The following is a 26,996-nucleotide window of genomic DNA, read 5'->3' as shown; positions in this document are numbered from 1 at the left end:
AACTGCAAGTCGCTGGATCCTCACTATAACGCACGCAAACGCATGTTGACGCGAGTCCATTGCAAATGCATTGAAATGAAAACGCATTTGCACTGGATCCGTTTTTGCATTAAAAAAACGTTCAGGACGCATGTTAAAAAAACGTAGTGTGAAAGCAGCCTAATGCTGTTGTTCTTTGGTATATAGACATATCTAAAAAGAAACTACTAAGCTAATGTAGTAATGTATAAGTTATAAAACACAATTGCCCATTTTAAAGAAAATTCCCTTGAAATCTACATTCTAAGTTGATTCATTATTAGTGATTTGGAGCTATGTCATTTATTTTTCTTAGGTTTGGTATTTTCTAGCTAGAGTTCAGCACTGTTACACTATCATATTAGCTTCCCCTGGTAAGAGTAAATCATAGAATTACAGAAATAAAAATATAAACTAAATATTTTGACCACATTTTTATAGAACCTAATAAGAATATGTTCACATGGGTGATTTTTTGCAGGTGGAATTCTGCAGAATCTGCAGCAGAAATAGCCCTGACTCTTGGATTTCTGCCATGGATTTGCTGCTCTAACTGCAGCGGGTCTGTGGGTCCATTAGCCCATTCGAAGGGCTGATCGACTTGTGGCTAATCATGGCTGTATGAACAGCAATGTGGATTTCCCATTGAGAGCAGTACAAGTTTGCTTGTGGATAGTTTTCTCTTGACTTACGTCACAGATTATGTTGCAAAAAACTGTGTGAACATATCCTAATTGGTCTGTACGACAGAAAATAACATGCTGTTGTTTGTATGCTGTGGATGTGTATGGAATAAGAATCGTTCTATCCTTTCACTGTGCATTATTTGACTTAGTTCTTGTAATTCGAGATGGCGTGGACTTTCATTCTTAGTAATATTTGTTTTATTCAGAATATGAGCAATAAACTGTTGTATTAACCATTTCCCATTTTACAGGACAATTTGTATTTATGTCCCACAGGTCTTGCTCTGCAGAGAATGCACTGTGCCAAGCCCATAAGAAAGACCAGTCTCTTTAGTCCAAAAAGTAACTTGGTGACATTACTTCTTAATAAGACACAAAGAGCAATCATTTCTCCATACAGTTCTATGTCCATTAGAGGGCACAGGATAACTGTAGCATCTTAGAGAAGGTAGTCGTGTTGGGTCACTGCTATTTGCCTCCACTCTTTCTTCCTCTGCTTTTGGGGTTTCTTGTATGTATGTCGGTTGCACAATTTAGATAACTGTTTCATATAAACCCACGGTTCTCCCATCCCTATTGAAGTAAACATACCGGCATATAAAGAAGAGACTAGGACGTATCATGAGACCGGTCTAGCTACACTCCGATCTTTAAATTCCATTTGCCGTATTTTTAGGAGGCCTGTCCTGTATATGTTTATTTGTATTCTTTCTCACAGGTACCTTTAATTTGTGTGGCTTAATTTAATGGGAGCAGCTGTCCCCAGGAGACGGTGATGGGCCAGGGTAAGAATTTTGTGAGCTCTGCCTTGAACAGGCTTTTATGTCTATCCTTGTGGTTCCTGCTTCACTCTCATATATTTCTCCTTCCCGTGCTAATGCCTTTTCAACCATGTTTCCTTCCAGGTTGCTTCTGTCACGTGACTTAGACATCTGGGGTCATCCGTCTTGCATCCAGGCTGTTCAATCAGTGTTAGGCTTTCATTCTAACAGTCTGGAACCTCTCTTTGCTTTTCTGTTTCTGTGTAGGTCTCTTTAGTAAGCTTAATAGCTAATGCCTTGGGATACTCGGAACTAGGTGCCATTAAGTCCCTTAGGACCTTAAGAGCTTTGAGACCCCTAAGAGCTTTGTCACGATTTGAAGGGATGAGGGTAAGATGCTGAAAGCAGCTGATCCTTCTGCATGCGTACGGAGCAGTTTTAAGCATGCTAGAACTGATCAAACTGGATTGAAATTCAGACTTCATGACGCAGCTGCTGACTTCCTTATCCCTGCACCCTCTGCTCAAACAAGGGAGATGCATTCAGCTGCCTCATCACATCGATTCTGGCCAAAAATGACATATCATCCGTAGTACATCGTAACATTGGCTGTTCTCATGTGGCCTGGCTTGTCTTCAGCACCCAGATGGTTTCCCTGCTATATATCTATAGGGAGAATCACCAGGTGCAAAGAAGAGGAATTTGAACCCTTTGCAACTCATCTTCATAAGTTGTTTGGTATATTATCTGGGTAACTGGGTGTAGATTGCAGAAATTTAAAGAACCTTTGTCTTTGTTCACGATAGAAGAGATAATTTGTCTAATCATCCAATTAAAGAGACTTTCGCACTTTGGTTTAATTCATCTTGCTGCACCTTGTTGTTCTCAGTCCAGTCTTATAAAGACTGGAAGGCTTGTCTGACAGCGAAGCTTTCTCACTTCCTGCCACTTCTTTCTCTACCTCTCTCTCTTTCTCTGCTTTATGATGCCCTGTGCTATTATTGTGGCTGTAGGAACATCATCAGATTATTACGACTATTTCTTTGAATGCTTCCTTAAATATTTTGCAACTTAACCAATTTCTGCAGTAAATGGTATCACGAAAAATATCTCATAGCAAAGACATCTCCAAAGTAGTTTGTTTAGATGCAGGGGCTGATTTAAGCTTATTTAATATTTGCATTAAAGAAACCTATCATCAGATTTGGTGACTATAAGCTATTGCCACCACCAGTGAGCCCTTATATACAGTATTCCAGAATGCTGTATAACATAAAAACACTTTTATAATACCTAGGGGGGGTGGTCCGGTCCGATGGGTGTCACTGCTCTCCGGTACAGCGCCTCCTCTCTGCTGCGATCTCCGTTCTCCTTCTAGCCAGCCCAGTGTGGATGACAGTGTCAACCTTAGACACAAGGTCCTACGCAGGCGCACTTTGATCTGTACTGCTGAGGGCACAACAAAGTACTATAATGCGCAGGCGCAAGGAAAGGTTAAAGACCTACTACGCATGCGCACTACAATACTTTGATCTGCCCTGAACAGGACAGATCTAAATACACCTCTGCAGGACCTCAATGATGGCTACTGTACATGACGTAGGACGCGTCATGCACACGGGCCTCAAAAGAAGGAGGGCGGAGATTGCAGCAGAGAGGAGGCACCGGACAGGAGAGCAGCGACGCCTATTGGACTGGACAGCCCCCCAGGTGAGTATTATAAAAGTGGTTTTTTTTACGTTCTACTCAGCAGTCTGGGCTCTTATGTATAGAAAACTGGAATGCTGTCTATTAGAGCCCACTGGTGGTGGCCGCAGCTTATATTGATCAAATCTGGTGACAGGTTCCCTTTAATCAAATGTAAGTAGTTTGCATTGTTGAAAGTAGCATGGGCCATGCCTTATCCAAACAATGCATCAGAAATTAGATGACTGATATATTTATTTTTATACTTTTGAATTCACACCCAAACTACATTGAAATTGTTGATGCTTTTGCATGATCATTGTGCATTAGTTCTTCCAGTTCACCATAAAAAGTAGGGTCAGGAAGAAGCATTGATTTCAGATCTGCTTCTACGCTTAGTGCCATTCTTGGAAGTCGTCAAGATTTTATGTTTAATTTTTCTGAACTGTCTCCTTAACATAGAGTTTATAGAATGAGCAAAAGTCATCCTTAAGTATAATATAAAGAATACAAACTCTGCTGCTACCTCCCTCTCCTTCTTTATAATACCCTGCATGTTTATTTAATTTTCTGTTCCTACAGTGAAAAGTTATATTTGCTTTATCCCTATAAATCTACCTATTATCTGGAGCAAGCCATTATTTTTTTTGTCTGTAGACACAACTGTATCATGCAAATCCATGCACCGTGCTACTTTAATACCATCACAGAAAAGAAGTTCCAGTATGGAGCCGCTAAATATATTACGACACGTCATAACCAGCATTTCTGTAATTTAATGTAGTTAGAATTGCTTTGTCAAAGATACATGTTAAGAATCCAACAATGCTTGTATTTGCTGATTGTGCCTGCAGGCTGAAGTCCCAGCTGACATGTAAGGTATACTGATTGCTTTTGCTTATATAGTATAGTCATGTACTGGGAATTACTATTTAGGTCTTTCTTTAAAGGAGTTGTCTTGAAGATTACCCCTTTCCATAGTTCCTCTTTAGCATTGTGTCACTTAGTAAAAGCAATTCTCTTTTAGGGAGCAGTCAGTCATTTATTTAAATGACTTAACGGGAACTTGTCACCAGATTTGGCATCTATAAGCTGCAGCCACCACTACTGAGCTCTTGTATACATAATACCAGAATACTGTATATAAGAGCCCAGGCAGCTGTGTAGATGGGTGCCGTTGCTCTCCGGTCCGGTGCCTCCTCTCTCCCGTCTAGTGCCTCATCTATGCGGCGATCGCCATCTTCCTTCTTCTGAGGCCCGTGTGCATGACGCTTCCTATGGCCAGTATTGAGGTCCTGCGCAGGCGCATTTTGATCTGTCCTGCTTAGGGCAGATCAAAGTATTGTAGTGCGTATGCTCGGGAAGTCTTTAACCTTTTCTTGCACCTGCGCATTAGAGTACTTTGATTTGCCCTCGGCAGAGCAGATTTAAAGTGCGCCTGAGCAAGACCGCGATGTTGGCCTGTGTGGATAACGTCATCCACACTGGGCTGGGTAGAAGGAATACAGAGATCTCAGCAAAGAGGAGGCACCGGACCGGACAGAGGAGGCGCCGGACCAGAGAGCAGTGACAACCATCAGACCAGACCGCCCCCTAGGTGAGTTTTATAAAAGTGTATTTTTCCACTTATTATTTTTACATTCTACACAGCGGCCTGGGTTCTTATTCTAGAATGCGGTATACAAGAGCCCACTGGTGGTGGCTGCAGCTTATAGTCGCTAAATCTGGTGATAGGTTCTCTTTAATGGCCACCATGGTTCTACATGGCCACTGCGTAGTACAAAGTTCAGCCTGTCTTATTTTTTGTGTTGATAACAGAAGGGTGTAAGAACAAATACAAAAGTAGTGGTAAATTTATCATATAGGGGTTGTGTGGTCCCTATTTTGGACACATGAGAAAGTTGTCAAGGAAATATTCTGACACCTAGACAGTATTGTGCATATGCTGTATTAATTACAATAAGACAAGTGCACAATAATGGCCACACCTTGGATACTGCCCAGTCGAACACAATTATTCATTCCCAATATCAGATCTGGCAGGAGAGAAGGTCTACAAAACCTACTGGCGGACAAAGACAGAAAAGGGCCCCTGTGCCAGAACAGTATATGGGCCCCTTTCAGTCCAAAAACTCTTCAAAATTCTCCATTTCACCTGCTTTGAAGGTATAAATGGGCCCCCTTACCTCCATCCCTGGCAAAACCCTTTTATTGTTTCTTCTTTAGTAAGCCTGTCACGGAACACTACCCTTTATGCTGCCCTTCCCTCTCTACTACTCGTTTGAACTTATACTCGCTTTCACTATGGACATAAACATGGGGCAATCCCCAGGCTACTCCATGCTGCCTGCTGCAGTACTCTAATCTAAACCCTCATATGCCTGTAACTCTAAAGGGGCATTTACCTCACCAGATAATCGCAGAGCATGTAGGCAGGCTGCCGATCACCCGATGAACGAGCAACGCGCTATTTTATGCAGCATAATATATCACTCGGCGATGCATTGTCTTGTGTAAACAGAACTCCCGAGAAGAATGGCAGCCTGTGTGCACTGAGCAATGTAGTATAGATCGCTAAGTGCGCATCATCTACTTTGATCTGCCTGTATAAATTGGGATACAAACAACCGCCGATTGGTAAAAGTTCGCTGCTCAGCGGTCATATGTCGCTGGCCGATCCTTGTAACTGGACCTTTACTGATGCTTGGAGAATCATGGCTATCGGTCCCATAGTACTCCACTTGCCCAGACTTGGAGACAAGATGTGAGACCAGAGCGAGGTTATTAGCTGGCTAGCATACTACAGCATGGCCATTAGATTCTATAGCAACATATGTACGCATGTAATCCCGACTAGAACAAGAGATACAGTAAAAGTACATTAAAAATGGGATATGTTTATCACGAAGCCAAACAATATCTTTCATCCAGAGTTTTTGTACTTGATTGAAAAATTATTCATGTTCTCTTTTATCAGTAAATTCCTGAGTTCCATAATTTTATCCATTTATACTTGATGTATTTAAAGCTCTGATACGCTACAAAAGAGGTCCCCAACCTTTCTGACCTTGGGAGCCACATTCAGCTCTTAGCGACTGTTGCGAGCTACATCCAGCTCCTGTCCCCCTTTACAGTTGTCACACACAACTCCCATTACCGGTAGAGTTACAGCCAAACTTTTTTTACAGAATTCACACCAACGCAGTATACCAAGATCCAGGGCAACCGACAATAACCTCATTCAGTATTCTCGCATCAAGCATTCCCAGCACAGCGCCACATCCAAACAAAAATATAAACGCATCACTAACTTTTGTTCCCAATTTTTATGAGCTGAACTCTAAGATCTAAAACATTTTTCATATATTTTTCACAAATTTGTCTAAATCTGTGTTAGTGATCACTCCACTTCACAGGTGTGACATATCAAGATGCTGATTAGACAGCATGATTATTGTACAGGTGTGCCTTTGGCTAGCTGGGACTCAGAAAACCAGTCAGTATCTGGTGTGACCACAATTGTCTTCACACAGTGCAAAACATCTCCTTCACTTCAGGTGGTTGTTTGTGGCCTGTGGATTGTTGGTCCACTTTTCTTCCATAGCTGTGCAAAGTTGCTGGATATTGGCAGGAACTTGAACGCGCTGTTGTATATGCCGATTTAGAGCATCCCAAATAAGCTCAAAGGGTTACTTGTCCGGTGAGTTTGCGGCCTTGCAAGAACTGGGATGTTTTCAGCTTCTAGGAATTGTGTACAGAACCGTGTAACATGGGGTTGTGCATTATCATGCTGCAACATGAGGTGATGGTTGTGGATGAATGGCCCAACAATGGTCTCAGGATCTCGCCACGGTATCTCTGTGCATTCGAAATTCAATAAAAATGCACATGTGTTCGTTGTCTGTAACACACTCTTGCCCACACCATAGCCCCACCGCCACCATGGGTTACATCATTGACACCAGCAAACCGCTCACCCCCACACCACCATAGACACAGTCTGCCATCTGCCCTGTAGAGTGAAAACTGGGATTCCTCTTCTGAGAGAACACCTCTCCAATGTGCCAGACGCCATAGAATGTGAACATTTGCCCACACAAGTTGGTTACAACGACAATCTGCAGTCCAGTGGAGACCCTGATGAAGATGACGAACATGTAGATGAGCTTCTCTGAGCCGGTTTCTGACAGTTTGCGCAGAAACTGTTTAATTATGGAGACCGATTAATGCAGCAGCTGCCCGGGTGGCTGGTCTCAGATGATCTTTGAAGTGAAGATGTTGGATGTCGATGTCTAGGGCTGGTGTGGTTACACATGGTCTGTGTTGTGAGGCCGGTTGGATGTACTGCCAAATTCTCTGAAACGCCTATGGAGGCAGCTTATGGTAGAGAAATGAACATTCAATTCACTTGCAATCCGCATGCCAATTATACGCTTCTTCAAAACTTGTGGCATTGTGATGTGTGGTAAAACTGCACATTTTAGAGTGGTCTTTTATTGTGGCCATCCTAAGGCACACGTGTGCAATAATCATGGTGTCTGATCAGCATCTTAAAGGGAACCTGTCACCAGATTTGGTGACTATAAGCTGCAGCCACCATCAGTGGGCTCTTATATAAAACATTCTAACATGCTGTATATAAAAACCCAGGCCACTGTGTAGAATGTAAAAATGGCTTTATAATACTTACCTAAATGGTCGGTATGGTGCAGATGGGTCAGATGGGTGTCTCCGTTCTCCGGGTGCGGTTCCTCCTCTTTCGGCTATCTTTGTCCTCCTTCTTCTGAAGCCGGAGTGAATGACGCATCCTATGCAGGACCTCAATGCATGACGTAGAACGCGTCATGCACCCCGGCTTCAGAAGAAGGAGGACAAAGATGGCCGAAAGACGAGGCACTGCACCCGGAGAACGGAGACACTCATCTGACCCATCTGTACCGTACCGACCTTCTAGGAAAGTATTATAAAGTGATTTTTACATTCTACACAGTGGCCTGGGCTCTTATATATAGCATGTTAGAATACTGTCTATAAGAGCCCATTGGTGGTGGCTGCAGCTTATAGTCACCAAATCTAGTGACAAGTTCCCTTTAATATGCCGCACTTGTGAGGTGGATGGATTATCTTGGCAGAAGAGAAATGCTCACTAGCACAGCCTGTGGTGTCCACCGCTGACACAACGGTGGACACCGCTGGCTCCTTATCAGCGTCTATGAAACTAAGCTGCATGTGAACTCCAGCATGCACGTTGATGAAGGTGCGAGGTATTAGGACCGAAACGTCTGTGCTCTGTTCATTTTAAAAGGATTTCAAAGTAAAACTAGCAGCTTTTGTTCAGCAATCTGAGTGTCAAGTCTCTCATATGGGGACATGGTCTAATCATACCATATCTAGTGGGCCGGGGAGGAAGTAAAAAGAATACAAATATTGCTTCACATGATTCATTTTGTGAGGTAAAGCAATTACCTGCCTGTTTTTTAAAAAAAATGTTTTACCTCAAAGAAAGAATCATTTGCTATCACATGATGTACTGTCTGTATACAGGTAGTCCTCAGGTTACGACGGTCTCGAGTTACGTCGTTTCGTGGTTACGACGCTCGGTCTCGAGTTACGTCGTTACGTGGTTTTGTGGTTATGACGCTTTTTACGACGCTTCATTCTGACTTCCTGTAGAGGCCAGCGCTGTACGCTGTTCCCGGTTACATTGGAAAACAAGTGTTCTGCACCCCATAACACCCTTCATTATGGCTCCAAAACGAAAGCCAGACTCATCTGATACCAGTTCATCAAAGAAAAGGAAGGCCATCGCTATGGAGGTGAAAGTGGATATTCTAAGGCGATCTGAAAAGGGGGAAACACGAACAGAAATTGGCAGGTCATTAGGACTTAGTCGTTTGACTGTCGCTACGATTATCAAGGATAAAGATCGTATCCTTGAACATGTGCAAGGATCTGCTCCTATGAAAGCGACAGTGATAACAAAGCAGCATAGTGGGCTTATTATTGAGATGGAAAGATTATTGGTGCTTTGGTTGGAAGACCAAAATCAGCGCCGTATCCCTGTGAGCCTTATGGTTATTCAGGAGATGGCTAGGCAACTGTTTGAGACGTTGAAAAGACAAAAGGGGGGAAGGAAGTGAATGTGAAGAATTCGTGACGAGTAGGGGTTGGTTTATGAGGTTTAAGGATCGTGCCAATTTCCATAACATTAAAGTGCAAGGTGAGACTGCTAATGCTGATGAGAAAGCAGCAACTGAGTTTCCTAAAGCATTGTTTGAGATAATTGAAGACGGTAGTTACTGTGCCCAACAAGTCTTCAATGTGGATGAGACAGGCTTGTTTTGGAAACGTTTGCCTAACCGTACTTAAATCGCCAAGGAGGAGAAGTCAGCACCAGGTCATAAAGTCGGCAAGGAGAGACTGACTTTGCTTCTTGGGGGCAATGCTGCTGGCGACTACAAACTGAAGCCCATGCTGGTGTATCAGGCTGAGAATCCAAGGGCACTCAAGGGCATTTCAAAGGGTCAACTACCAGTCATCTGGAAGTCTAATAGGAAGGCATGGGTGACACTTGCAGTGTTTGATGACTGGTTCACCAACCATTTTGTGCCAGGCGTGGAGAGGTATTGTACCTCCAAGGATATCCCCTTTAAGGTGTTGCTAATTCTGGACAATGCCCCTGGACACCCTGCTCATCTGGATGACTTTAACCCTAATGTCAAGGTGGTTTACCTTCCACCAAATACCACCGCCCTAATACAGCCTATGGACCAAGGAGTCATTGCTACATTCAAGGCTTTCTACCTCCGAAGGGTCATTGGTAATGCTTTAACAGCAACTGAAAAATATAAGGACTTGACTCTAAAGGACTTTTGGAAAACATACAATATCCTTGATGCTGTGAATAACATTGCTTATTCCTGGGATGAGGTTAAGCATACCAGTATGAATGGTGTGTGGAAAAAACTGTGTCCCCAGTTTGTGAATGATGTCACAGAGGTCCAAGAATCAAGGACTAGTGTCATAAAGGAAGTTGTTGATATGAGTAGGATAATGAATCTGGAGGTGGAGGAGGATGATGTCACAGAGCTACTGGCATCTCATGGAGAGGAGTTATCTGCTGAGGACCTTATTCAACTGGAGAAGCAGATGATAGAGGAAGAGGAAGACATACGAACCACAGAACCCAAGAGATTTACAAGGCAGGGCTTGGCAGGAGGTTTTGCCCTGATAGAGGAAGGGTTGTCAAGGTTTGAGGCTGAGGATCCCATCATGGAGAGGTATACTAGGGTTGCCAGAGGAGTCATGGATTCCCTTAGGTGTTACAAGGAGATCTTGAAGGAGAAGAAGATGGTCTCCTTCCAAACTAACCTGCAGCAGTACTTCAAGAAGGTAGAGAGGCCTGCAACAGATCCTGCAACAGATCCTGTACCTGTACCCTCTACCTCAGCTGCCCCTCTTGACTCACCGGCTCCAGTGTCTCCAGCACCTTCTGCAGCTTCCTCCCAATAAGCATGTTTTCTCTTTGGAATTATTATCTTTGTTTATTACAGTGCACTGTTTATTACTGTTACAGTACAGTATTTCATTATTAAACGTACTGTACTGCACAATATTTTAATGTACCTGTGTTTATTGATGGTATTGGTATACATTGGCTTGTATGGTTCGACTTACGTCGAAATTCGGTTTACGACGCCGCGTAAGAACGGATCAACGTCGTAAGTTGAAGACTACCTGTACTGTATTGCATCCTCCCAGGCGCAGGAGCTGTGATATGATCAGACCTTGTCGCTGTATGGTCAGACACGGCCATTATACAGTACATAGCAGGGGCACATATCTAAGATTATCTCAGCACAGGAACCTTTTTTTAAACACATTTAATTGTATAAATGTTTATTATCTAAGATCTATTGATTAATATGAACTTTGTGAGAAAACACCTTTACGTGATCTTCCTAGGTTACGTGCCCTCAGCACCCTCCTCTTTCTAGTCTCTAGTAGTAAAGTAAATTTCTGGGTGCAACGCGGTACTTTTTTCACATTATGAAATGCCACTATTTTGACCTATTCTAGTTTATAGACTCCCCATCTTACCAATCAGCCGAAAACTGCTATACAATGTCAACATCAATGCCAGCATGGTTGAGAACTACAACATCACCCACTTACATAGAGGCGGAGGTGTGTTCTTCTGTGTCTTGTTGGAGACAGTCATAAAGGAAGAGAACCACCTCCCCAAAAATTCATTATACCCAAATAATAGTTCAACATGTTATACAGTAAATGTAGATAACATATCAATAGGACATAACTTATGTAATAACATGACAAATAACCTGAAGAATCCCCTTATACCTCTCCATGATCTATTTGTTGCTATCCTTATAACTAGAGATGAGCGGTGTTCGAATCGAACTGTTTGCCAATCTCAAGTTCGACCTGTTCTAGGTGATGTTCGAGTCGTTCGACGAAGGTGAACAATTAGCTTCAAATTCGATAGTTCGAGGTTATGTTCGATAACGGTTCGATCACCAAAAGCGTAACTGGCTTTTCACAGTAATACTGTTATTAAATGTTAATATAGTGGAACCTTGGTTAACGAGAACAATCCGTTCTGGGAGTGTGCTTGTTAACCAAGTTACTAGTTCAGCAAAGCAAGATTTCCCATAGGAAATCATTGCAATGCTGACAATTCGTTCCACAACTTGTTAAATGTTGCACCCTGGTCCCCTATTGTGCCATTCCACAGACGCACAAACACATACAAACACGTACAAACACACACAAACATACACGCACACACACACACATATTATGCTCACCTTACCGTCCGTTCCATTATCGGCCTCTTTGGACTTGCAGTTCCCCGGTACAGGATGTGTATCGGGTAACCATGCGACCGATGCCCCGGAGCTTCCGCTGGCAGAGCGCTGACGTCAAAGTCAGGAGCTGCTTGCCTCTGATTGGCCAGCGCGCTGCCTTTGAGTAGCGTCTGACAGAGGAAGTTCCTCCCTCGTCGTGATGGTTACTTGATACACGTAGTTCGCTGCTACAGGATGTGTTTCGGGTAACCATCGCGACAAGGGAGGAACTTCCTCTGTCAGACGCTACTCAAAGGCAGCGTGCTGCCCAATCAGAGGCAAGCGGCTCCTGCCTTTGACGTCAGCATTCTGGAAGTTCCGGCATCGGTCGTGATGGTTACCCGATACTTGTAGTTTGCCGCTATAGGATGTGTATCGGGTAACCATCGCGACCGATGCCGGAACTTCCGCTGCCAGAGTGCTGACGTCAAAGGCAGGAGCCGCTTGCTTCTGATTGGCCAGTGCGCTGCCTTTGAGTAGCGTCTGACAGAGGAAGTTCCTCTCTTGTCGCGATGGTTACCCGATACACATCCTGTAGCGGCGAACTACGTGTATCGAATAACCATCACGACGAGGGAGGAACTTCCTCTGTCAGACGGTACTCAAAGGCAGCGCGATGGCCAATCAGAGGCAAGCGGCTCCTGCCTTTGACATCAGCGCCCTGACAGCGGACGCTCCGGGGCATCGGTCGCATGGTTACCCAATACAGATCTTGTACCGGCGAACTGCAAGTCTCAGGAGGCCGGCAATGGAATGGAAGGTAAGGTGAGCATAATATGTGTGTGTGCGTTCGTGTTTGTATGTGTTTGTGTTTGCCTGCCATTGTTTTCAATGATGTTCGAAGGCGTTCGAAAGTGTTCGATGAACGGTCGTCGAACGTTCGACGAACACACCTGCCGTTCGACGAATCGAACTCGAACACTAGGGTGGTGGCTCATCTCTACTTATAAGCAAACAGGCTGACAGCCACTAACACAGAATGTCACACACACTAAATCAATTAAGAGGAAGAATCTGCAGATAATTTACCTAGGTTAGACACCCAACAGGAAAAGGCACCTCAAGTATGGTGTATTTAGGCTCCAGATTATTCCTTTGTTTTTGCTTTTATGACAATACTTTGGATAGATTTTGCTTCAGGCCCAAAAGTCAAGTTCACCATGGGGTAAAACTTCTCCGTTGCTGGATACTTGGCATATACATCTCCATCACTGGGACAATGGCTTTTCCATTTTGATCAAGGGGTTTAGTGGGTCTTGGCCATATAAGTTAAGGTAGAAATGTGGTACTGCAAGAAGCGTAACTCAACAAGATCCGCTTTATGTGAACATCATATCTGCTCCTCCACCCGTTTATCCTCATGATATTTGTATCTAGATACTAGATTATTAAAATGGGCAGATTTAAAAATAGAAAGCATGTGACGTGCAAGCTTTGAGCCATTACATGTTCTGTAGTTCTTTGTGTTCTCAGCTTCATATTAACTTAATCGCAGAAAGAACTACCATGTCTCTATTTATTATTTATTTTATTTTAAGTGATATTAATGCAATGAAAAATGCATGCAATATACTAACTGCCAATGCAAAAAGTCACATAAAAGCCATGTTCCCTCTCGTGGTGGCACCCTAGACATGACAAATCTGAACTTTTTAAAGATATGAATAGCAATAAACGTCGATTTAATTTAAATGCAGAGTGGAATTATTAAAATGATAACGGAACTAGGCTCAATTGAATTTCTCAAATTGTAGCTTTGCCATATAATGTTTAAAATCAATTTACAGAATAGAGTAGAACATGAAATGCCTTCTAATAGATAAAATATTCCAATGTACAGAATTACTGAAGATTATGTATCCTTGGATTGGGCTAGTGGGATCTAATTGGTTAGCTGAGTTCACGTCATAAAGTCATCCATTAGAACGGATCCTGTAGAGATCCATTGGCAAAATTATTTCTGCCGCATCTGCGTTGAGAACCACGTGATGGTGTCTCCGCGGTGTTGGATGCTGATCTCCCTAAGGTCAACCATCCTTGCTTATGTAGTCTTCTACTAGGCAATGCTCCCACTAGCCAGTTTTCTATTCCACACTGATAAGGGGCAAATACCCCGAAACAGCTGTCTGTGGATGGATACCATGTTTGGCATAGGTGGTCTCCTTGACTGGAGACTGCTCTTCCCGTGGTTTTTTGTCCCGGTGAAAGACCTGGCTAGTTTTCTGCCAGCGTTGAGAAACATGTGATGGTGTCTCCGCAGGCTTTCTTGTTTTGCATCTGTGTTTTTAACATTAAAGTCGATAGAGAATGGATCCGTTAACAGATTGCTATTTATCTTCCATTCTTCCATTTCTAACTCATCCTGTAAGAAAAAAGCATGTCGGTTACAAATGCAAGCCTAACGGATGACTAAATAGCAATCAATTTAAAAAAAAACGAATCCGGTGGAAAACAATTATTTAAAAATGGACAAAAAGTTGTGTTTCCAGTTTTCCCAATGTATCTCTGTAGGATCTGTTCTAACGGATGATTTACAGGACAAGTGAACTCAGCCTTAAAGGGAACCAATCACCAGGATTTTCGTATATAACCTAAACCCAGTGCTATACTGGAATTATCAGGCTGAGTCTACACATACTTTTAGTGGTCAGCTCCGATGTATAGATTTTGAAACCCAAGAAAGTAAAGTTTATAAAATAGGCAGCTTCTTGAGTGACAGCAGCTGAGGATCAGATAATATCTGGGGGGTATTCAGAGTTAGCTCCTCCCCCTGTTAGAATTAGCATAAGTATTATACAAACAATTCATTTTTTCTCTTGCAGGACCTGTCTGAGGTCATACCCATGTGACTAGAAGGGGCAGGGCCTCAGCCAACAAAGCTAATACCACAAAGCAACATTTTTCTGTTGGCTGAGACCCTGCCCCTTCTGGTCACATGCTGCTCTCAGATTCCATAGCAAAATCCTGCTGACTGATTACCATTTAGGCTAAGTTCAAGTCCATTAATCAACCATTAAAAAGGATCAAGCAGCATATTTTAAAATACATTTTTCGATAATATAAGGTTGTCATATCTAGCATTTTTGCTTATCTCACAATGAAACATTGTCCATTTTGAAAAAATAGCGTTTTGCAGATCCTTAACATATCAGTCTACAAAAGACGGATCCATTAACTGATCGCTATTTATCTTCCATTTGAAACTGATCCAGTAAGAAAAAAAGGAATCCTTTACAAATGCAAGAAAAATGAATGACTAAATAGCAATCTGTTAATGGTTCTGTTTTCCATGGATTCCAATGTTAAAAAAACGGATCCTGCAAAAATCAATTTCTTCAAATGGACAAAAAAGTTGTGTTTCCACAACTTTTTAACTAACGGATTGCTGCTGGATCCGTTCTAATAGATGATTATAGGACATGTGAACTCAGCCTAAGTGACGTAATATCTTTTAGCCGGAAGGTACTCTTACACACTTGCTGGTTATTGTCGGAACCAGTCAACAGCTTTTCGACCGACTCACCCAATTTTATTGTCTTCTGTGCAAGTTCAATTTTAAAACACCCAAAATGCTGCAGAATTGTGAATGCAGAGGAGAGAAGGGAATCTGTCAGCAGGTTTTTGCTGCCTCATCTGAGAGCAACATGATTTGGTAAAGACATCCTAAATCTAATAATCATCACTTAGATTAATGGCTGCAACCGTTCTGATGCAATCAAAGATTTTATTTTTTGCATGTAGCAGATCCCATATAGCTGCACCCATGCACACCATGCTATCAGTGTACATTTCCATAGACAGAAGCCACTAATCATAGAAGGGGCGGAGTCGGACTTCAGCTCACACTCTCCTTAGTCAGACTAATGATAAAACTAGGAAGCTTAAACTAATATTGCAGGTAAACAAAATCACACTTTGAGATAAGAGACACAGGGTTGTGATCTGAATGTTAAGGCTATGTAAACACGCTGCGTTCTTTTGACGCTGCGTTTTTGGCCGCAAAAAACGCATAAAAACGCACCCGCGGCAAAAACTCGCAAAAAAAACGCACCGGTAAAAACGCATGCGTTTTGCTGCGTTTTTGATCTCTGCATTTTTCTGCGTTTTTCCAATGCATTGCATGGCGGGAAAACGCAGAAAAGAATTGACATGTCCATTTTTTTTTTTAAAACTCAAAAACGCAGCTTCAAAAAAAGTTGTGTGCGAACAGCAAAAATGAAAACTCATAGACTTTGCTGGGGAAGCAAAGTCATGCAGTTTTGAGCCCAAAAACACAAAAAACGCGCAAAAAGGCACTGTGCGCACATAGCCTAATCCTTACAGCATGCAGTTTTCAGATTACATGGCAACAACCTGCTGACAGATTCCCTTTAAGAACGACCCATAGTACAATGTGTTTGTGAAGCTGCTCACATTTTTATATACTTGTCTCTTATAACTTCATATTCTTGTGATTTCTTGACTTATTCCACTCTGCTTTTAATACTAAATACTTAAATCAACTTTAACTTTAGTGGAATATATAATTGATGGCTACACATTCTTTACAACACTTTGGTGGGATCCGAAAAGTCTTTGATTCAGAGGTGGGAATATGGCTTTTTACAACTTGAGCTTGCATTAAGTGCATGCTCAGCCAGCTGCCTGAGGCATATATAACCTGCATAGTCACCAATGCGCTCTGTATGGACACTGTCCACTTCTACGTCTTAATGAATGCTTTGCCAATATTTGGGAATGTCCATCTAAAGGCCACTGATTCCAAAGTCACTTAGATATATGGAGCAAATCTAAGTTTTGCCTCACCTTCTGTAGATTGAAGAACTCTTGAACGTGACTCCAGCTTATCTATGAGTAGTGATTTCAAAAGATAATCTATTGTTTTCTAAAATGTAGGACTCCTTGTGTATCATTATCTTTGCCCCAGCAATATTTTATTACATTGTCCAAGATTCACCTATTATATTCTACTTCGCTCAGCATACTGATGAAGTAATGTACAGCTGTAGGTGGCCTTTAATTTCAACCATTCCCGTGTAAGATCAGAAGCGGTCAAGAAATGAGATTGTTTTACTACAATGTTGTTTTCTCCTTCCAATGCAGGTTGTAGTCAACGCTTTGGTTGGTGCAATTCCTTCCATTATGAATGTATTGCTGGTCTGCCTTATATTCTGGCTGATTTTTAGTATCATGGGGGTCAACTTGTTTGCTGGCAAATACTACTACTGTTACAATGAGACCGCCGAAGACCGATTCCTAATTGAAGACGTGAACAACTGGACGGATTGTGATTATCTTATAAACCAAAACTACTCAGAAGTCCGATGGAAAAATGTAAAAATCAACTTTGACAACGTTGGGGCTGGATACCTTGCCTTGCTTCAAGTAGTAAGCTTCATCTTTATGTCATTATTGACTTTTCATAGCTATAACCATAAAGATAGTAGATGAACCTTTCAGACTCAATTTTTTTCCTGTTTGTTCCTTTGTATGCACTATATGATATTAATATGATTCATATAAGTGCTATGCCTGTTCTTCAGCAGCATCACCTATATAATTTGTTGTACATATACTGTATATATTTTAAAATATTTTAATGATATAACATTTTTATTTTTCTTAGGCTACATTTAAGGGTTGGATGGACATTATGTATGCAGCAGTGGACTCCAGAAGGGTAAGAACTAGTTGCCATTAGCAAATGAAATGATTCATTAGACAAGCAACTGAAAGAACGGCACTCCTGGAGTAATATAGTGTTCTTGGTGCTCAGATAGGGTCCAACCCAATTTCACAAAAATATTTTAAATCTGGCACTCAAAATTGGATAGATGACTTAGAAGATTTTTACTGTACAAGCAAAATGATGTGTGACAGGAACGTTTCGGTATATTAGACCTTCCTCAGGTTCACCATGGAATATTCAATGAAAAAGAGGGACAAATATAGAAAACAATAAAATTAAAATTAAGTCTAAATGCCTCCAAAAATACATAGTATAAATAACAGCAAAACATATTGTAGTTAGGAAGACACATTTTGTCACAATGTACATTAAATTGAAGAACAATAGACTTGGAACAACATTGTACATTAAATTGAGATTATTCATTAGGTTATGATATGTACACTAAATCTCTTTAGAGTACAATTTTATGGATAGATCTGGTTATATGCTCCCTGCATATATTAAAGTGAAATATATAATATAACATATTATATTAAATGTATCATATATATACATATATATGTATGTGTGTATATATATATATATATATATATATATATATATATATATATATATATATATATATATATATATATTATATAAAGCTGAGTGTGTGTGTGTGTGTGTGTGTGTGTGTGTGTGTGTGTGTGTCCCCGGGATTGGCATCTGCACCGTCGCAGCTACAGCCACAAAATTTTGCACACTCACACTTCTGGACCCCGAGAGCGTCATAGGCTATGTTTTGAGGGGAAATTTTAACCCCGCGCTTTACAGTTATTCGCCAAGAAACCTGCCTCCATTAAAGCGAATGGAGCTGGGAGCCACAGTGCAGCCAGAAGTTCAGAAGAATGCGCAGCCACGCCTTTATATGGAATGTTGGTGTGTCATAATGCAGCCGGGGAAAGAGACAGACACAGAAAGGGAAAGAGGCAGACACAGACAGGGTAAGAAACAGACACAAAGAGACAGGCACAGACAAAGAGACAGAGACAGATACAGGGAAACAGACAGACAGGGAAAGAAAGGGAAAGAGACAGACAGGGTAAGAGACAGACAAAAACAGGTAAAGAGACAGACACAGGGAAAGAGACACAGGGAAAGAGACACAGGGAAAGAGACACAGGGAAAGAGACACAGGGAAAGAGACACAGGGAAAGAGACACAGGGAAAGAGACACAGGGAAAGAGACACAGGGAAAGAGACACAGGGAAAGAGACAGACAGGGAAAATGACAGACAGGGAAAGTGACAGATAGATAGACAGACAGGGAAAGAGATAGATAGACAGGGAAAGAGATTGAGACAAACGGAGAAAGAGACAGAGACAGTCAGAGACAGACAGGGAAAGAGACAGACAGACAAAGAGAGAGAGAGAGACAGAGGGGGAGACAGACAGAGAATGGGAGAGAAACAAAAACTGAGAGACAGTTACTATCTTGGGCGTTAATACATTCTATTTATACATTCTATCCCAGGAATGTTAATACATTCTATTTTGTTAACAACAGTTATTAAGCCGGGCGAAGGCAGGTAGTACAGCTAGTATTTGTTATAAAAGTAAAGAAGTAGGTGCAAAGTATATGTCCACCACTGTAATTCTTCAGGTAGTTTTGATCCAGTCTTTCTGCCGAACTCTGCCGTCACTGCTGGGGACGAGGCAATATGGCGCCATGCTCGCCGATTTGGTCAACATTTAATGCAGCCACTTAAGCCTGGTATTTGGGACCCCACTTGCGCCGATGAGACAGTGCCTGCTTACAAAGCCATTCAGCAGTGAAACGTATGTCGAAGCTTGCTGTGCCTTCTGGTGTCTCCAGCCCTTGGATATCAGCTTTGCCATGTCTACAAGTATTTAACCCTCTTAATACCCTTATTTATAGTTGTTGGGATTGTTTCCCCTTGATTTACAGTGGTTTTTTTTGTATGTACCACACTTGGAGTGTGATTTTTCACTTCTGGCATTACCACATGTCCTTATCAGAGACGTGGGCTGTATCTGAGTTGGAGCACCAGGTGGCGGCGCTTCTTTTTATTTCAATATATTGATTTATTGAATGTTGACCGTTCTATAGAGGCTTCTATATGTTGTTCCATAACAAATATGACTAGACCTTTTAATATTTTTTTCATAGTAGTTTTCATAGTTATTGTTATACCATAAGTACCCTGTGGGAATCTTTTCACCTGTAAAAACTTTCCAGCTTATCCTTTTAAAATAATGTATATTTTAAATTGATTTGATTCAATAAAAACTTGTAAAATTTTTAAAATATATTTTTTGCTCATTTAATCTGTAGGTGTTACATTGCAGACATGCAGCATATATACCATTCACATTTCAGCATTTCAAACACATACATTATACAAGCCACTCACATATCAGACACATACAACACACACACCACTCACATATAAGACACATGCAGCACACTCGACACTCAGATACAGTGAAGAGCAAAAGGGTAACAATGGTTTGAACGTTTGACGTTCAGGCTCCATATCTCACCATCCACTACAGCTTTGAGAGTGAGATTGCCTATTGCCTTCATTTGATAGACAATCATCTTTGCTATTTCATACATAAATTTGACTTGCAACTATTTAGCATATTATTAGTTATGCAGATTCTTGTCACGTTACTCCATTGTTAGTGTTTGCTCCAAGTGTTTGAATTTTTTATTTTTACAGTGTACTACAATTCTCAAATTCCCTAATAGCTCAGTATTTTATTACGTTGATTCCCAAGTGAAAGGTCACAGGATCAAATTAAGTAGCAGCCATGCAGAAGATTTGCCAAGAAAAGACAAACAGCATCATCCTGCTCATCGATTTCGGTCTCTTGCCCAAAGAAAATTTGCAAATTGCATCATGTGAGTGCCATGACAGTTGGAAGAATACGAAATGAAGTCCGTCTATCCATTCAAAAGCCAAGAGGTGGACGTCCAGGCAAAGTATCGGAGTGAACAAGTCGAGTTCTGGCGCAATAAACACGGTAGTGGAGGTAGCTCGTCTGCTTCATAATAGTGAGATCACAGACGTCCTTTCAAGCATCGTGCGACACACTTGACACAAGTCTGCAATGGTGGCAAAGATAGTAAAGAAGCCTCGACTTTAATATCATCATAAGAAACAATGGCTCAAGTTTGCGAAGAAGTATGAAGAGTGGACAGTAGAAGATTGGAAACAGATGATTTGGAGCGATGAGACGAAAGTTAATAGACTATGGTCTGATGGGTGCAAATGGGTCTGGAGTGAACAAGGGGAAAAGGGCCTAACGGATTGAGAAAGTGGAGGAAGGCTGATAGTTTTAGGATGTTTCACAGCATAAGGTGTTGGATACTTGACTAGGATCGAAGGTGGTCTCAATTCTGAGCTACATGTGAGTATCCTACAAGACAAGTTACTTTGTACACTCAAGTACTATGGTATGAAAAGGACGACATAGTGTTCCAGCAGGATACTGACCCAAAGCATACATCGAGATTGGCAAAGAAATTGTTCAGTGACAATGAGGCAGAGGTGCCCCCACTGTCCCCAGGCCTCAACCCAATCGAACACATGTTGGTAGAGTTGAAGAAAAAGTTGAGTACATACCTGTCACGATCGGGTGGAGCAGGGACCGGGACTCCTAGACTAGCCTTAGACTTGGGGGATCCTAGCTATCCCTTATCGCAAAGTTGCCTCTGAAGGTAAGGATGTCTGAGCCGCCAACATGACTCTGCTTCTGACCAGCCCTGATCTTATACCTTCTCCCTGCCTAACCCAGGGGACCGCCGAGACAGGAGTGTCATAACACCAACAGAGTTAGACAGACAGGGAAAACCAAAACTATCTCACAGCATGCTCACACAAAGGTAAGAGACAATAAGAGGTAATGAGGAAAATAGGAGCAGGGAGGACACAACAAAACGATGAAAAAATTCCACAACAACTCCAAGCACCTTGCAATATAATCACCAGCAGGACTGGGACACAGCAGCACACAGACCAAAACACCAACAGACTATAGTAGGCATGGGAAGACATATTCCACCATCTTTAAAAGAGAGTAAATGTGATAAGTTTCCAACAACATGTGATCCTAGAGGTAAGGCTGGGGTCACACAAGTGTATTAAAAATCAGTCCCATTTTCATCCAAAAAAGTAGGGCAATTTTATTCTTACTTGTCATCCGGGCTGTCAGTATGCAATCCGTTTTTTTCTCAGCAACTATTCTTCATTTACAGTTATTTTCAGGAGCATTTACAGTGTTCTATGCTACAGAACAGTAATGTATAATGTTAATGTATAAAATGGATGTCACTAGTATGGTCCGTGTGCTGTCCATTTTTTCATTGCACCCATTGTCTTGTATTGGTGAGCCTCACACGATTTCAGCATCCATTCGCAGCGTGCTGCAACTTTTTTCTCATGCAGAATCTGGATGAGAAAAAACTGTCAATCTGCTCTGACTCATTGACTAACATTAGTCTGAGTGCAATGCGAGATTTTCTCGCATTGCACTTGTCCGATTCATACGCTTGTGGGAGGTTTAACCAGCAGGTTAGCAGAGATTAACTCTTGTTAGCCAGACCATTAATCAGCACATAGCTGGTTGACACCCAAGCCTGACTGTGTAACTCAGAAACACCAGAAAACCATAGTGTGGCGTTTCAGAATCTGTAGTGTGAACAGCATCTGATGCCGCTATGACACTCAGCGAGTTTTGAGCAAAACTCCGTGTGACAATACCCAAGTGAGTCGACCAGAATGCACCAACATTGGAAACATGTAAATTTTGATTAAATTTTGATCGAGGCATGCTTGAATCAGATAGAGAGCATGCCCAGAAGGATTCAGACAGTGTTGAAAGCTAAGGCTATGTGTGCACTAGAAAATGGACTTTTCTTATAGAAAAATCCGCACCCTCTGGCAGAATATACTGCACCCGCGCCAAAAACCGTGGCAAAACTGCACCCGCGTTTTTGCAACGGTTTTGCCTTGGTTTTTCCGTGGGTTGGTCCCTGTGTTCCTTTCTCGCCTTTTCATTGGGGGACACAGACAGTGGGTATTATGATGTCTCCAGGGAGGCATGACACTAGATTGAAAAAGTGTTAGCTCCTTCCCCCACCGCATATACCCTAGCTAGGCAGGAAACTAGCTCAGTTTTTTCTAGTGTCAGCAGGGAGGCTGACATGTCTGGCCTTGCCCTACCAGGTGCCTCAGGCCAGCTTATTTTGTTTTTATTTTTTATTTTGTTTTTTCTTATTCATTCTATTTTTGATATGGGGCAATACCAGGGTGCCTTGCCACCCCCGTTTCCCCCGTGTACGGGCAGAGGAAACCTGGCGTGCACAAGCCGTCAGTCTTCCCTCGCACCCAAGTGGTCGGGTCTGTGTACCCCTCCAGGCTCCCTGGAAGCACCTCACACCAAGGTAGCTCCAGAGGGATAAGCAGAGCCAAGGACCTGCTTCAGCCTTGAGCCGAAGATGCGTCCCTGAGATCCCCGCATCCATCACCGACGCGTCTTCAGACGGAGCCAGGAGCAGGTAAGGAGACGACGAGTCATCTGTCCCCTGCATCCAAACCGCCGACTGGAAAGGCGCCGGTGGGGCGATGCAGGCCGTGATCTCGGGGAGCATCATTAATTTAGCCCACGGCTTCGGCCTGCATTCTAGCAACGCCCCCTCTCACTGCTCTGGAAGCCGCTCCCTCACTCAGGAGCAGCTCCTTTCCGATTGGCCGTCACGCTTAGTCCCAGCCCTGTGACCAATCAGTCTCCGGGGGCCGTCTCTCTCTTCCATGCTGCCAGGAACACTGGACGCCATTTTCCACGTGGGGAGCAGACACGGGTGAGATAGCCTCCTTGGCTCTGCACTTCTGCAGCACTATATACCGCTCTGCACAGCGGTATATCGCTGTCTCTAGCGGTGTGTGCCTGCTGGCTAGCGGTGTATATCAGCTACTAGCGGTATATACTGGCTCTGCCTGCAGGTATATGGCGACTGTTTGACAGTATATGCCATTTTGCTATCGGTATATACCGGCTCTGCATAGCAGTCACTTTATAATACTGCTAGTGGCTCCTCACTCATACTAACAGCGGCATATCCCTATATAGGGCTGTAGGACTCTGTTACTGACATGCGTAACCGCAAGGGTGATAAACCTTCCCAGGCGTTCTCTACGGACTTATACTATGCCTGTACCACCTGTGGACGCTCGTTTTCTAATGGCCGAAGCTATCCACTATGCCGGGGCTGCGATGCCCCTACTACCGTGTCACAACAGCCTACGCTGCCTGACCAGGAGGCCGCGCAGGTTTTGGATTCTGCCCCGGCCACTGGCCAGGCAGCACCCCCGTCTGATGACGTAATGCCTGCATGGGCTCTTCTAATGTCTAAAAGGTTAGATGACCTTGCCGCTCAGATATCCCAGCCGTCCTCAGGCTCCAACAGCCTTCCCCCGGCCCAGCTTCCTCAGAGGAGCCCGCCTGCTTCGTCTGGTCCCTCTTCCCCAGAACGTAAAAAGGCTGTTTCCAAAAGGCGCCATTGCGACCTCTACGCCTCATCCGACTCGAACGATAGTCAGTCTGACCGAGGTTCCGTGACTGTTAGTAGTCACGATTCTCAAGACTCTGACTCTGATTCAGATGTCCTTTCTGAGTCTAGGCATATAGAGGACACACTAATTTCGGCTGTCAATCACTCTGTCGATCTCTGATCAGCCTCCTGACCCGACTTCTCAGTCGGCAATCAAGCGGCCCAAGAAGCCTCCTAAGTCCTTTGCCCAGGATCCCATTTTTCGGCAAATTATATCTAATTTATCTAATCTAATGGGATCACCCTGATAGAAGGTTTAATAAAAAACCCTTCTATTCATTCGCTTATCCCTTTCTCTCTGAAATGGTTAAGCCCTGGTCAGTACCCCCTGTTGTGGATCCGCCAAGAAATCCCTGTCCACACTCCCCTTCCATGGCCTGCGTCTGTTTGAAGAATCCTTCGACAAACTCATCTCTGAGACGACGGGTGGTAAAAGTACCATTCTACCTCAAAAGCGGCCTGTATCCAGGAATTTAAAAAAAATCTCCTTGGCGCAAGCAGTCCTTTCGGCCTGCCCCCCAAAAACCATCAGCCCAAGGATCGTCCCAACGCTCAGATCGAGGATCCGGTCCCTGAAGGGGTTCTTCCTGGCGTTCCCACTCCAAGCAACCTAAACCCAAAGGACCTCACTCTGTACAGGCCCCCTCAGCATGACGCCAGGTATCCCTCAGATCCGACTCCTGTTGGAGGGCGGCTTCTGCTTTTTCGGGATATCTGGCTAGACCACACTCACGATGCTTGGGTTTGAGAAATCGTCACCTCAGGTTACAAGATCGATTTCCATTCCCTGCCGGCCAACAGGTTTCTGCGTTCTCGTCTTCCAAAACGCAAAGCCAGGCCTTATTTCAGGCCATAGCCTTTTTACAGAAAGCAAACGTTATCATTCCAGTGCCCCTGGAACAGCGCGGCAAAGGTTTCTATTCAAACCTTTTTGTCATTCCCAAAAAAGATGGCTCTGTCCGCCCTATCCTGGACCTCAAACGGCTGAACAAATTCGTACGGACTCGAACTTTCCGAATGGAATCATTGAGAGCAGTACTAGCCGCCATGGAACCTGGAGAATTCCTAGCTTCCATAGACGTTCAAGATGCTTATTTACACATTCCCATATGTGTCTCTTATCAACGGTTCCTTCGTTTTGCCGTAGGACACCGTCATTTCCAATTCAGGGCCCTCCCCTTTGGGCTGGCCACTGTGCCTCGGGTCTTCACAAAGGTCATGGCGGCCGTCATGTCCATTTTACACCCCAGAGGCATCCTGGTCGTTCCCTACTTGGACGACCTTCTGGTCAAAGGGAGCTCTCCTCACGTTTGCTCAGAAAGCGTGCAGATTTGCCTAGACACCCTGTCAAGGCTAGGGTGGCTTGTCAACTTCAACAAGTCATCCCTCATTCCTCATCAGCGCATCACCTTTTTAGGTATGCTGATAGACACGGCTCAATCCTGGGTTTTTCTTCCAGAAGACAAGAGGTCTTCCCTGATCCGGGCCGCCCAATTCCTCCGCTCTCGCCTTCACACATCCCTTCGGAATGGAATGAGAGTGCTAGGCATGGTGGTGGCGGTCATAGAAGCCGTGTCCTTTGCCCAATTCCATCTGCGCCCTCTACAACTGGATCTTCTATCCTCCTGGGACAAGAATCCAGCTTCCCTAGACCGGTAAGTCCGCCTATCTCGGTCTGAGCTCAGCTCCCTCGTTTGGTGGACTCAAGCCTCATCCCTATCTCAAGGGAATTCCTTCCGCCCGGTCCACTGGCAAGTAGTCACGACGGATGCCAGCCTGATAGGCCGGGGGCGGTGTTTCTCCACCACACTGTTCACGGACGCTGGTCTCCTTCCGAGCGCTCCCTGCACATCAATGTTCTGGAGATCAGAGCCATATTTTTGGCCCTTCAGAATTTTCAACCCTTACTATTGGGCCTCCCTGTTCGGATCCAGTCAGACAATGCCACGGCCGTGGCTTACATCAACCGTCAGGGAGGAACTCGCAGCAAGGCAGCGATGAAGGAAGTATCCAGGATTCTTCTTTGGGCAGAGAAGCACATCCCCATTATTTCAGCTGTCCATATTCCAGGAGTAGACAACTGGGCCACAGACTTTCTCAGCAGGCAAGGTCTAGCGGCAGGGGAATGGTGCTTCCACAACGAAGTGTTCCATCAGATCACTCTTCGTTGGGGACTCCCAGATGTGGACCTCATGGCGTCTCGGATGAACGCCAAAATACGTCCCTTCATATCCTGGTCGAGAGACCCACTAGCGATCGGCTCCGACGCTCTAGTCTTTCCGTAGGCGCAGTTCCGCCTACCCTACATCTTCCCTCCGTTTCCTCTCATTCCGAGAGTAATCAAGAAAATCAAAGCGGAGGGAATCCCGGTGATCCTCGTGGCCCCGGACTGGCCCAGGAGAGCCTGGTACCCAGAGCTTCTCCGACTGCTTGTCGACACTCCCTGGCGTCTTCCCGACCGCCCGGATCTTCTGTCGCAAGGTCCAATATTCCACCAGAATACAGCACAGCTGCATTTGACGGCGTGGCGCTTGAATCCTTGATTCTAGCTAAATCAGGTTTTTCTTCTAAGGTAGTTCATACCATGCTTAATGCTCGGAAGCCCTCGTCCGCCAGTATCTATCACAGGACCTGGAAGACCTATCTTTCCTGGTGTGACCGTCATAA

At 43.6% G+C, this 26,996-nt stretch overlaps 1 protein-coding gene across 4 annotated transcripts in view; it reads left to right on the top strand.

The window, feature by feature from the left end:
• Positions 1 to 26,996, top strand: part of SCN8A (sodium voltage-gated channel alpha subunit 8) — a 335,228-nt gene that overhangs the window by 285,864 nt on the left and 22,368 nt on the right. For all 4 annotated transcript variants that reach the window (XM_075337138.1, XM_075337136.1, XM_075337139.1 and 1 more), the window contains exons 21-23: positions 1,733 to 1,855; positions 17,122 to 17,406; positions 17,645 to 17,698. In XM_075337138.1, the coding sequence (XP_075193253.1) occupies positions 1,733 to 1,855; positions 17,122 to 17,406; positions 17,645 to 17,698 (462 nt within the window). The remainder of the gene's footprint in view (positions 1 to 1,732; positions 1,856 to 17,121; positions 17,407 to 17,644; positions 17,699 to 26,996) is intronic.

The sequence above is a fragment of the Anomaloglossus baeobatrachus genome, chromosome 2 (genome assembly GCF_048569485.1).
Source record: "Anomaloglossus baeobatrachus isolate aAnoBae1 chromosome 2, aAnoBae1.hap1, whole genome shotgun sequence".
NCBI lineage: Eukaryota > Metazoa > Chordata > Amphibia > Anura > Aromobatidae > Anomaloglossus > Anomaloglossus baeobatrachus.
This window is presented reverse-complemented; position numbering and strand designations above follow the sequence as displayed.